This window comes from Electrona antarctica, assembly GCF_951216825.1.
Source record: "Electrona antarctica genome assembly, chromosome: 3".
Classification (NCBI taxonomy): domain Eukaryota; kingdom Metazoa; phylum Chordata; class Actinopteri; order Myctophiformes; family Myctophidae; genus Electrona; species Electrona antarctica.
In genome coordinates, this window is record NC_136808.1 from 13,176,645 (window position 1) to 13,190,215 (window position 13,571).

Genomic DNA, 13,571 nt, shown 5'->3' on the forward strand with positions numbered 1-13,571 from the left:
TCACCAATGCAGCGAGCGGCTCGCTAGTCGCTACATTTGCATGCGCGGCTCTGTACCAATGTAATAAACATAAGCGACGTGAGCCGACGTCAGCCATGATGTCACAAGTTTTGCGGATTCAACGTATTGCCGTTTGCAAGGAGACGCCAGGCGGAGCGTTTTCAAAGATTTCCACCTCCGAAAACGCCATTTGCCGTCTTCTATGGAAACCGTTCTCGTGTAAACACCATGAAACAATGAACACCACTCTGCTTGTTCATTTTTAGAAAGTCTGAATATTTTGTAGCCGAGTGCGGGTGTGCATGTACGTGCATGTGTGTAACGCGAGTAAATGTGTGTGCATAACGACAGTACATACCTCTAAATGTTGTTGTGTCTTCAGTAAAATTAGGCTGTTTTCACTCCTCAGTTGTTGGTTTTCTTCTTGTAGCTTAATGATGTTGTTTTTTGCTATGGCTAACTGCGCACGCACACACACACGCACACACACACACACACCAACCAAAGTTTGAGAAACATCTTTCTATGGAATAAGACTCTGACCACTTTTAATGTGACACATTTAAACTGCAATTCTGCTGTGATCATTTAGGGGGAAGTGGTTCTCAAATCTTGTCATTTCAAGGACCCCAATGTTTGGTATGTATTAATTAGACCACGGACCCCTAAATCCTGTTACACCCCCATATGAACCACTGATTTAGGGGGCATGCGTCCATGTGTCCATAAGCAAGGAGCGCTCCTAATATTTCTGCCCTGCCCACTGAGACTCACTCAGTATAATACTGTCAACCAGAATACATACATATTCACATACATACATTACAAGAAGAATATAAAGTACAATGCCTCACCTCCTCTATGAGTTTCGTATTAGACCTCTCCAAATTGTCTACTCTGCCCTGGAGCCCATGGACTGTGGAGCTGGGCGTATGAAAAAACAAAACAAACGGATAGAGAGAGAGAGAGAGAGAGAGAGAGAGATGGAGAGAGAGAGGGAGAGAGAGAGAGAGAGAGGGAAACTCGTCAACATTTTAAAACATATTTTAAACAACAATTCAGATTTCCCCATGTGTTCTGCTAATAATTGGTTGCTTGTCCCCACGACGAATGGACAGTGTGTGTTATGGGTTACTGGCTACGTTTCAAACCTCCCATTCATAACATCCCCCATCCCCCATCCCCCATCTGACTTATCATCTGCACTAAATGGATAAAGTTCATGATGACATTTATCTGTGTTTGGAACCTCTATATCTAGGCTGCTACCCTTTAGCTCCGAGAGTTACTTTAGTACTCCACAACCACACCGAGCCACCAGATAACTCATTTTGGGCTGGCTGCCTCAGTGAGCCGCTGTAACAAGCCTGGAGCGGAGTTAAGACACGCCCCTCGCGACTGCAATGCATTTCTATGGGGGGACGTCTTGAGATTCCCACAGTGACACACCATTATGACTCGTACTTTGGGAGTTGGGACATCCTTCTCTCAAAGTAGACACAATCAGATTATAGTCGGCAAATGTTTTCACAATTATTACACAATTAAATTGGGAGAAAGTAGTATACCCTGCCTTTAATGTGTGACTCAATGTGATTGCATTGACAGGTGGGCAGGGCTTCTGGAATGGTCTGATTGGTCCATTGGTTACAAGCCAGATCAATCAATGTACCTGAATGTACAGTGTCTAGCATGTACAGTGCACGCTGACTGAATTAAATGCTATTGGCATTCTAGGTAGAGCTGCCTGGAGGGGAACTGCCCATAGATCCGAAGTCCCGTTAGTTCGAACATGCATTAAGGTTGGCGAACATGCACTGCTCCCGTGCTTGCGGTTATGTTTAGGTTAGGGGGAGCACATCAGAAACACAGTAGAAAACGCTGTCTTACTTGAGCTGTCTGTTCAGTTCCTCAACGTAGTTCTTCTGGTCTAAGATGGATGCTATCTGGCTATTCCTGTTGTCATAGAGAGAAAACAATAAGATTAATGCTATCTCGCTCTTCCTGTTGGCAACTTGGCATAGAGAGAAAACAATAAGATGGATGCTATCTCGCTATTCCTGTTGGCAACTTGGCATAGAGAGAGAAAACAAACTGAGGATACATTGCAACAGGACAGACAGGAAGAGGTTATGGAAGAGGTTATGGAGAGAGATGGAGAAACATAGTGAGATGGAGAGAGAAACGGCAAGGATAAAAGACATTGAGAGATAAAGAAAGAGAAAGAGCTGGAGACTGAGAACCTCAGTGTAAATTAGTGAGTAAAGAAAGAGAGTATACCTCTCGTCACTCCTGTAGTCATCGATATCATTCTTCAGGTACATGGAGAAGTCAATCACTCCAACCTTAGAAACACCACAAACATATTACTGTAGGTATATACGTACACTACATATGCCATATCGTTGCTGTCGGGAGGAAACCACCTAAATGGAATAGTGGAGAAAATATTACAACATATTCTAAGTTTTGGGTCTGAGAGGCTAAATGAATATGTCATCAAATGGTGGTCCGTGGCTCAAATGACAAATAAATAATGGGCCATGGAATGAAAAAGGTTGAAAACCACTGATGGCAATACGTCTTTTTACGGAGACGTGGCTTAATCTTCTTTTGAAGCAAAACCTTCTCTGGAAAGTGGAGCCTGCGGAACCATTGCGGCTCAAGAATCTACCACTCCTGAATTAAGTGCAACGCACAGGTCCTGGGTGTACTCCTGGTGAGAGCAGGAGTGGACCTGGTGAGACGTAGGAGGGGCCCGGACAGGAGTCAACCCACAGAGCCTAGTCCCTCCACATGCCAGAATTGTGCCTCCTAGTCCCAGCAGAGTAGTTCCGGAGTGGTTCCAACGGATTGTGTTTGTCTTTCCCTAGTGGGTCTGATCGAGGGTAGCTACTGGGACCTAAGTCGGGACTTGATCACACCCGAGTGAGGGGTATGATGTTCGCGAGACCCGAAACCCTGATGACCTTGGGATACATCACTGACGATACGACCCAGGTGCATCCATGCAATGTATTTTCGTTCTCTCTTGACCGTTTGTAGAGTCCTCGTAGAGTCCTCGTAGAGTCCTTTCAACTAAACTCCCATGACTCACTATTTCTGAAATAACCTTCAAAATAGAACAGCTAATTTAATCGGTATGCCCTGGCCTCTTACCTGCGTATCCAGGTCTTCACCTTTGACACAGAGGTTGGCATCGATGACGTTTAGTCCCACCAGCAGGCCAACGATCACGGCCCCTTCCTCCTCCAGCATTACTGCAGAGCTCTCATAGAAATCACTGTATGTGGGGCGCAGAGATCAACAGAAACACACTGATAGAAATCACTGTGGGCACACTGGGCAGCAGAGATCAACAGAAACACACTGATAGAAATCACTGTGGGCACACTGGGCAGCAGAGATCAACAGAAACACACTGATAGAAATCACTGTGGGCAGCAGATATCAACAGAAACAGTGAAATCACTGTGGGCAGCAGAGATCAACAGAAACACAGTGAGCCGTAGAGGTGTGTTTGGCTGTGGTGTTGTTTGACCTGTTTGGCGCTGTGTTCTTACTAGGCGTGTACTGTAAAATGATCCAAGCAATGGAATTTTTCATTCCAATTTGTGTCCAAGTGACGTCATCAGTTACACGCTTCCAGCATCTGTGTCATTTTAGATTTTAGCATTGGCTATTCAAAAATGCTAGTTTGAAACGCTGAGGAAGGCCTGCGTGCCGAAACGCGTTCGTTTCTCTAGATGGATTGCTCGTGCTGCATGTGATTTCATGAAATAAAGAAACTCAAACTTTATTAAGAGAGTGCGAATATTCCCCTTTTTCTATTGATCTTCAAGAATCTGCACCCATCAGCTACAGAGACTCAACTTGACTCTCTGAGTAGAGCGCGCCTTCACCTATAACGGTTTTGTTGTTCTATTCAAAAGACTAACAGCTATACAAGCTCACCACGTGGCACCAATCTGCTTTCTGAACATTTTAGAAGAATCTTGAAAGTGTGACAACTGCTGATTTAGAAGGCAGCATTGTTATACTTTAGCTATTGAAAAATAGCAGATCTACAAGCTCATAGCGCTGCACCGTGATACGAGCTTGTAGATCTGCTATTTTTGATCTGCTAAACGTTTTTAACTCAAATCTTTGCTTCTGGGGGGGTCCTTGGAACAACATATGTTCAGATGGGGGTCGGCGGCCAAATACATATCATTTTTGGGTCCTTGACATGAAATATTGAGCACCACTGATATGGAAATATGGTCATGATTTAGAAAACATTATTCAAATTTCGATGTCAGGCCTAAATGGGGTAAGATTAAGAGGAACAGTTTGTACCTGAGAAGATCTTTCCTGGTGATGAGCAGTCGTAGGTAGTCTGCCAAACGTTTCTGCATGAGAGCCAAACGTAGCCACGCCCGGGCCCTGCCCAATGGAGTCCTAGAAAACAGATTCAGAAACAAACACTGTTAACACCATCATCTTCAGCCCACGCCCTTCACCTTCACGCCACTTGCATACACACTCTCTCTCTCAATGTTTGTCCTACATTTTAAATGTTGATTTTTAAAATTAAGTAGGGTTATGTGCAGGTGGGGGTGCTGAAAATGTTCACAAGATGTTCACAGCTTAATGTTGGCATGGCAGGTATGTCTCGAGGATTAGAAGACCCATGCAGAGTAATATCTGTCTGACTCAGCATGATCAGAGGAAACAGATTGGAATCTATTTGTTTTCCAGCCTTAATGTTCCTCTTTCTGTGAGAGCAGGGTCTTATAAGCAACGGTCTTTTAACCCATTTACAAATGTCTTCTAACTCCTGACAGTTTTCTGAAAAACCTATGTTTCTATGTCAGTGGTTTTCAAACATTTTCATGTCAAGGTGCCCCAGAATTATATATGTAATTGGCCACCGACCCCCATCTGAAAATATGTTGTTTCAGGGACCCCCAGAAGCAAAGATTTGAGTTAAAAACATTCGCTCTGAAAGAATAAATTAAAAGATAACCACCACATTTTTACGGTTTAAAAAAAATAGCAGATCTACAAGCTCATAGCGCGGCACTCGGTGCCGCGCTATGAGCTTGTAGATACTGTAAGTAAGTATATTGTTTATTTTGATTATTGTCTCTGCCAGGCCAAAGGCATGGCCGAGACTATGTTTTGCACCCCGTCTGTCCGTCCGTCCATCCGTGAGCAGCTAAACTCTGGCACCGTTGGGCCAATCGCAACACATACATGGATGCCAGAGAAGAACCTCTGCCCCAAAACTTTCAGATCGGCCTGTTATAGCACCACCAGGAGGCGCATTTGTTTCCATTGGGGTTCAACTAGGAAATCGACTAGAAAAAGCAATCTAAAAGAACTATAAGAGCAGCAGTATTTATGTGATGTATGTATGTACTAGGGCATTAAGCAACTAGTCGACTATTCAACTAGTCAACTAGTAAATCCACTAGTCGACCTTGTTGGTACTAGTTGAGTATGTATGCATGCATATGAGTATGTATGTATGCATGCATAGACAGCTCAAATGACAGAGGCAGAGGAAAGAGTGAAAGCATTTCAGTCTTATGTACTTTCTTCCACAGACTCAGCCTAGGTAGTGTTTGTGCGTGTGCTTAATATTTAATATTTGCTTACTTAAGCCCAGGCAGGTCTCGTACAGAGGCTGATATCTCTGCTGCTTCAGGACACAGTTTCTCCACCAGTTCCAGAGGACCCCACAGAGACTTGTTGAATCCCAGGAAGGACTTCTTCACTGGAAACAAAATGCACACAGACCAGAAGAGATCAGGGAGACAGAGAGAGGCCCCTTTTCCACCGGGCGGAGTTTGAACCGGGTTCCGTTCTTTTCCCCTCGCCTAATTTGAACCAGTTCAGAGTGTTTCCGCTGAAAATGAAGTGGTTCACAATCAGAAGCCTAAAAGTTGGTTCGGAACGGGAAACAAAACAATATTTGTTTTTTCTTTCCCTAAACTGGGATCCAAAGTGGGCGTGTCACTATTCTACAGGTTGGATGATGCAAATGAAATATAAACAATGGTAAAAGCAAACGAAAAGTTGTGAAAAAAAGAAAGTGAAACTGTAACTGCCATTGACGATTGAATTTCCCTCGTGAAAAGGACACTTTGACCGGTCATATTCGACATATTGGCTGGCCAGGCCTGGAATCGAACCTGCAGCAACTGGGTGACACCTGCTCCCCAATTACAATGGTGCTTTAAACTGGTGGATACGCAAGCCGGTTCGTGGATGGTTCCGTGAAAGCACCAGGGTTCTAAGGATCTGGAACGGAACCAGTTCTAGAACCAAAGTTATTTTTGGTGGAAAAGGGCCCAGTGAGAGAAAGAAAGACAGACAGAGAGAGACAGAAACAGTTAGAAACAGAGGGAGACAGATATATAGAATGCACAAGATCGGTATCGGTCGATCGTGAAAAAAACAATCGGTGATCAGGATTCGGGATCAGTACCAAAAAAACCTAATCGGAGCACCGCTAACACCTAACTATGAACACACTCCGTCTTCCTTCCTGATGATACTCACAAATGCACGCACACACACATTCATACATACAGTACGTGCACTCACCCGCAAGCAGACACAACTCTCTCACTAATACCTCTGAGTCCGTGTTTGAGGCAGTGTTCCATGACCACAAAGAACTGCTGCAGCGGAGGATAGTCAGAGTCCAGGGTTCTTCCGAAGCTCAGAGCAGACTCTATGAGGCCTTTGATGCTGAGCTTGGCCATGTTCAACAGGTTGGCACGCTCCATGCTCATAGGATCCCGAAGGGCTGACGAAACAAAGAGACAGACAGCTTTTAGGAGATGATGAATGATACATGTAGTACTATGGCATTGCAATGACAGTATTCTAGATGCCTACATTGGACTAGTCTCGCGTAGCCAGACAACTAATTCCACAATCTCCAAATGCTATATAGTCTGGAACTACACCTCAAGAGTCCAATCCGAGCAAGGAAGCTGCCATTTCTGTTAACAAAAATATATTTTAAAATATATTTTATTTCCATTTTGATTAATATTAGGATAAATTTGCGCGACAGTAAAGACGAGCTTTTTCTGTCGAAGAGATTTGATGTGTAGACGGAAAAAAGAGCAGAGACCAAGAATAGAGCTGACCCCTCAACTAAGCAGTGGTGGAAACTAAGTACATTTACTTAAGTACTGTACTCAAGTACAATTCTGAGGTATTTGTACATTTGAGTATTTCCAATGGTTGTACTTCTACTCCACTACATCTCAGAGGCAGTTGTCGTTCAATTCCCTGTTCACGGCTCAGAAAGAATGTCTCGTATCTGTTAATCTAAGGAGCTCTCTGTGGTTTTGACCAGATATACTAAGCTTTTAATTTCTGACTTCTCACCTGCCTCTCGTTCAAAATATGAATGTGAGGGATTATTCAGCGACTTTATCGTAATGATAAAGGTAAGCAAGCAAAAATATTTCTCCCGTTTTTTGTCCGTAACGGAAAGGGGGGGGGGGCTTACAGAGTAAAATCTGTGCGGCAGCCCGAGCTGCTATTTTGAAAGAAATCCCGGCGCTGATTGTGCTAATTAAGGTTAATTTTAATGCCAATACTTTTGTACTTTTACTCAAGTAGATTTTGAATTACGGACTTTTACTTGATACTTTTACTTCAGTAAAACAATTCAGTACTTTTTCCCCCACTGCAACTAAGTATTACTTTACTAAGAATATAGAGATTAAGACGTTAAGAATTGCACCATGAAATAGCGTTGAAACGCTTTTGCCAGAAGAGCGCAAGGTGTGTATATGTCTAGCAAACAAAACCCTGGCACTCCAAAACGTTTGTGGTTTTCTGGGCTGCTGTTGACTTGATTGACTTAATGGGTCAACTGTGGTGACTTGTGTTTGCCTTCCTGTCATTATTACTTAATGGTCAACGGGAAGGTCAGAGAGGGGATAGTCTCTTAGCTGGATCAAACATTGCAAACATATTAGCCAGGTTCAAGAGATTCGTTTCACATGAGAACTGGTTAAACAATTCGCTTTAGCAGCACAGTTTTCTGGAGACAACCTTAGTCTTAAGCCATTCAGGGCGGGAACACCTTTTGGTGTTTCAAGCATTATGTTATACTTAAGCTATTGAAAAATAGCAGATCTAGAAGCTTGTAGATCTGCTATTTTTGAAAAAACTTGAAAATGTGGCGCAAATCTTTGAATATATATTCTTTCAGAGCGCATGTTTTTAGCTGAAATCTTTGCTTCTGGTGATATCCCTGGAACGACATATTTTCAGATGGGGGTGGCAGCCAATTACATATATTTTTGGGGGTCCTTGACATGAAAAGAGTCAGAACGACTGACATAGAAACATGGGTTTTTCAGAAAACTGTCATGATTTAGAAGACATTTTGTATAATCGAGCTCAGGTCTAAATGGGTTAAGCCTAATGCTTAGCCTTTAGAGTAAATCATCTTCCAACTACGCCCAGTGTTGAGTGTTCTACGACGTCACACAGTACATATGGACCCGTGGGTAAATGTGTAACCTCGCCAAGCCTCAAGTGAATTCATACAGAAATGTTGCCTAGCATTGTGGAGCGTCATGCTTCTGCCTGAGAAACAATTAGTAAATTGGACCCGAGTTTCCCTTCACTTCTACAGCAAATCTATTTGCCAAAAATACTTTACAATAGCCTTCGACTTTCACGCGCACAAGTTAACTTGTAGATCTGCGCAAACAAATGACACTTGGTCAAGGTCAATTTGAGTGTTTCAGTTTGAATAGTGATTAAGTCTGTGTTCCTCAACGTGGGGTCCCAGGGGTCCTTGAGGGGTTTCAAGTGGGTCTTGAGAAAAACTAGTTACATTTCAACCACTTGAACTCTGAAAATAACCTCACTATTTGAAAGTAAGCCTATACACAAGTTCACATCTTGAAAATATTGTATATTCTTACATTGTCTTATATTACAACACAAATATTTTATGGGCATCACTGGTAGAACATATTTTCAGATGGGGGTCTACTTTGCAGTCTGCACACGGCCAAAGACATTAATTGCGACCGAAGGTCGCAGTTAACTATATGGAATCGTGCATTTCCTGTCAGTGTGTGTGTTGGTTGGTTGGTCGGGGTGAGAGAGCATGTGACATCACGTGACATCATCAGGGATGGAGCACGTGACATCACGTGACATCATCAGGGATGGAGATCCCTGATGTCATCAATATTAATTTTCCTGGCCGGACACGAAGGAACACGTTATTCCGACCAGTTCCTTTCCCCAGCTGGCCAGGGGGGAGGATGTCATCCATATTGGCCAGGGTTTGACCTCAACAGTCAAACCCTTAGATGTCCATATATAGAGCTGACCTGTTCTGATATTCCATATGTTGTTCCTTCCCCATCCATCCTTCCTCTTTGATGTCTCCCTTTTGTCTAAGTCAAAGTCGTACGATAACCTGTCCATTTAAACTCTAGACGGACCTGCCCCAAAGTTATTACTAGTCCACCTGCGCCCGGCAGCCGGCAAAAACTAGAGATCTTAACAGGCCCGAAAATTAAGATCTTACCCCCCATGCATGATACTGGTCAAACTGGAAACACTACATCAGTGGGTCTCTGAGAGTGTATACAGTCAGAGTTATGGGGTTCCTTGAAATTAAAAAGTATGAGAACCACTGTACACTGAATGGAACAGAGCCTTCATTAGTATCATCGGAAACACCTGTGAAGGAAGTAGGGAAGCGTTATTCTGTGTGCATAGAGCCTATTTTGGGGTCCATGACATGAAACCATTTGCGAACCACTCTGTTTCCTTGCTCAACAGCATTAGCTAAACGTATACTTTAACGGTTGCCTGCCTGAAACGGCATTCGTTGCCTAGAAACAATATAGCTGACTGAACTATCTGGGCCCTGGCTGCTTTCAATAGCACAACTATATGTGGTCCTTTAGCCCACACTAGGAAAGATAATAGGCTAATGTATGGAAGAGAAAAGCATACAAAGCATACACAAGTGCTTTTAATGTGTGTGTGAAATAGGCAATAGAATGTGTTCTTCTGAGAAATATTTTCTTAAGTGCAACTGGCAGAAATATCAATCTCAGCCCAAATAGTCACAAACTTTGTGGGACTAGAACAATGCATGCTGTCCAATGCATGGCTGACATGATGAATCTAGACTCTACATTCCTCACAACTTATGAGGTAAACCTGGTCTATAGGGTACAAGAGATAAGAGATAGAGAGATAAAGAGCTCTATACAAAACAGCAGAGACAGAGGGAGAAATATACGAGAATGACAACAAGACAAGGAAGGACAACAAGGAGTGGCTCTTGAATGACGTGATATTAGACTAGCAATGTTGATTGTCAGAAATAGACACAACTCTCTAAGTATTAGCTTCACTTTAAGAGTACATCCTAATGCAAAACACATAGGCCAGCATTGTAATATCAGTATCACAGAAGAGATATTGTAGATATAGCAGGCTGAACCCTAATATTTGATTAATGGTTGGTTGGTTGATTAGTTGATTCAGAATCAATAGTTGGGTGTCATTGGGAGCATAACTGAAATACAGACATCCATTTTAAAGAACAAAGCAGAAGTGAACAATTTGTGTACGAGCCCAATGGAAGCACAACGTACACAAGATTTGCTCTGCTATAAGAAAGAGATGACAAGACAAGCATGTCATTGTCAAATTCCTTCCTTCCTTGTATGTGAAGTGAACATACAGTACTTACTTGGCCAATACACATTATAGCCTGCCGCTACCTCAGTGTAGGCACATGTCAGCCACTAAACACTACACAAGGCAATGTACCTGCTACGTATATCTCTAGTGTCAGCTGACCTGAACAAGAGGAAACATGATTGACATATATGTATAACCATCTGAACACACACACACACACACACACACACACACACACACACACACACACACACACACACACACACACACACACACACACACACACACACACACACACACACACACACACACACACACACACACACACACACAAATTTAACAAGCTAATGGTGGGGAAAATACAAATATAAATTACATTTTGTTTCGACATTTTCAATTAACAACTAGCAAATCTGTGTAAATGGGTTCACTTCACTGTTGTGTTTGTGTTCCGGATTTTGAACTGTGAACAGGGAATGTACCTTAGAGTATTCTAAGGGATGTACATGACAGTGCTTTTCAGACCTGCATCCATCCAGGCTTGTCATGTCAGCTGTCAATCACTCAACTCAATGAATGCTAATGGGAGCTGATTTGGGCTTAAAACACCTACCCATTTCGACATATTGTGACTATTTGTTGCTGTTGGCTGTTGCTGCTCCAGCATATAAAATAATATTTTCTAAATAATAATAATAATAATAATAATAATAATAATAATGTATCCATAAGATAGGATATGGTGAGTCCCACTAGGCCATTATAGATACCAGCAAACCCTGGATATAAACATGTATTATATGTACCTTTGGCCGTCCACTCGTCCTCCTGCAGGGATGATGATCTGTGCTCTGGTGGTATTACTTTGGGCAGGACATGGATGCTGGCACCAGAGAACGTCTCGGATGCTTTCCTCGCCAACGCAAAGATAGGAGCCTGCCATCGCCCATCCGATGCTGCTCTCAACGCGCTGCTGCTGCTGCTACTAGCTTTATTATGATGATGATCTGCTACAACACTGGATTTCTCCTCCTGCACTAGCCTCAGAATCCCAAACACCTGAGCTTTCTCCTTGTTGTTGCCACCAATGCCGTCAGCTCCCTCGGCTAAAGCCAGGTCGTGTTCCGCCGCCGCGGGCGATGCCATGTTTAGGTTAATTCTATTGTTGTATCTATCATCAATCTGCATATGCATACGGTTAGGTTAGCGAGCTAGCAGCACCAATGGATCAGACACTCACTCACTCACGAGTCACCACCAGCCACCCGGCGACTACCATAGCATCAAAATGTCTGGGCTGCCTCTGCCTGGCTGTGGGGAACCCACCACTGACTGGGCAGAAAACACTGTCGGATGACTCGGATCCAGTGCCACACAAACCAAACCGCTGCACGGGACCGAACACGAGGCTACATGGTTGGCGGCATCTTGTCCTAATGTAGCTGTTTTGAAAAAAATAAATCAATGTTTGGCTTGCATGGTGGTGGTGTGGAGATTTGTTTACAACGACGAGCGCTGCGCTGCACCCTCTGAGGGGCGGTGTCTAAAGCCTCACGAGACCGACACACAAAGCACTACGTAATGGTTTTTGTTCAGACGAGATGCATGGCGCTGTGCTGCCCTCTGGTGTTCAATGTCGAAACTAAACGGCGAGGAGTGATATTTATTATCAATTATTATGTCAGTGGTTTTCAACCCTTTTCATATCAAGGTGGTCCATTCATTTATTCGGTATTTGAGCCACGGACCACCATTTGATGAGGTTTAGCCTTGCAGACCCAAAACTAAAGAATGTGTCCATATTTCCATGCTGTATGTATTGATGCTGGTACTATTAGGAGAGATTGATTGATTGATCGATTGATTGATCGATTGATTGATTGATTGAAATTTGTATTCATAGATCAAACGAAAGTACAACAGGTCAGATTCAGATAACAGGCAAACGTTGATTAAAATAACAATTATTCTACATGCTCTAATTGTGTAGACATAAATTAACTAAATGCAGATGTTTAACAATAATTGAACTCTTGAGAGTGAAACATGAAACCAAATGGACCATTTGGTTTCATTTTACACTCTCAATAGTTAAAGATCTATAAGGGTCCATTTGGTTACCAACTCTCCATCATTTAGCTGGGGTGACTGGGGACCACCTGGAACCCCCTCAAGGACCACTGGTGAGTACCACACTATATGGGTAACCCCCCCCCCCCCCCCCCCCCGGCCCCGATCCACATGCAAGGCCATGCAGGTCTGTCTGTCTGTCTGTCCATTGAATAGAAATGACCCACCTTGACTGTACGCAAGTCGCTCCATGCTCTCGCTGTGAGTGATGCCCCATCTGTGGAGGCTCTGAGGAGAATACATGGTGAGGTTGATGGCTTTCAGAGCAGACTGTGTGTGTGTGTGGTAAAGCAACTGGTCACAGTGTGGTGGTGTGGCCCAGTCAGGAATCAAGGCAGTAAATGATGGTGATGAAGAGATGAGCTGATGATCCACACCCCAGGTTCTAGTGGTTTGTTCTCTGGTGTAGTCCAAAGTCCACTTTTATCTGGGGTGGTCTTCTTGTCCCTGGGAAAATTAAAGGAATGAATATATAGGTTGACAAAGTGAAGTGATCCATCTAAGTCTAGTCTCTTTTCTAGAGAACTCCTCTGGAAGAATGGGGGCAAATGGAGATGGATGCACAGGGCCTTCAAAATGAGATATAGAAGCAGATCCAGTGAGACTTTAACACTAACCTTTTATGTTTTGATTTATTTACTAATATGCAAGTTTGATTAGCTAAATACTGTACAAATGAGAACAAAAGAAGAACAAAAGAAGGAGGTTTCACTTCCCATTTTTATTAACTCACATATGCC

General features: G+C 43.2%; 1 protein-coding gene across 3 annotated transcripts in view; it reads right to left on the minus strand.

Annotated features, from left to right (window-relative positions):
• The window catches only part of rufy2 (RUN and FYVE domain containing 2), a 30,237-nt gene extending 17,103 nt beyond the window's left edge, over positions 1-13,134 (minus strand). For 2 of the 3 annotated variants that reach the window (XM_079497590.1, XM_079497591.1), the window contains exons 1-9: positions 11,508-12,202; positions 6,626-6,799; positions 5,644-5,761; positions 4,339-4,440; positions 3,160-3,283; positions 2,281-2,345; positions 1,891-1,956; positions 855-924; positions 359-460 (exon numbers count right to left, since the gene is read on the minus strand). In XM_079497590.1, coding sequence (XP_079353716.1) covers positions 359-460; positions 855-924; positions 1,891-1,956; positions 2,281-2,345; positions 3,160-3,283; positions 4,339-4,440; positions 5,644-5,761; positions 6,626-6,799; positions 11,508-11,895 — 1,209 coding nt within the window. In that variant the 5' untranslated portion in view covers positions 11,896-12,202. Of the gene's footprint in view, positions 1-358; positions 461-854; positions 925-1,890; positions 1,957-2,280; positions 2,346-3,159; positions 3,284-4,338; positions 4,441-5,643; positions 5,762-6,625; positions 6,800-11,507; positions 12,203-12,998 lie in introns of those variants that run through there. The other variant, XM_079497592.1, reaches the window with a different exon arrangement.
• Between the last annotated feature and the right edge of the window lie 437 nt (positions 13,135-13,571).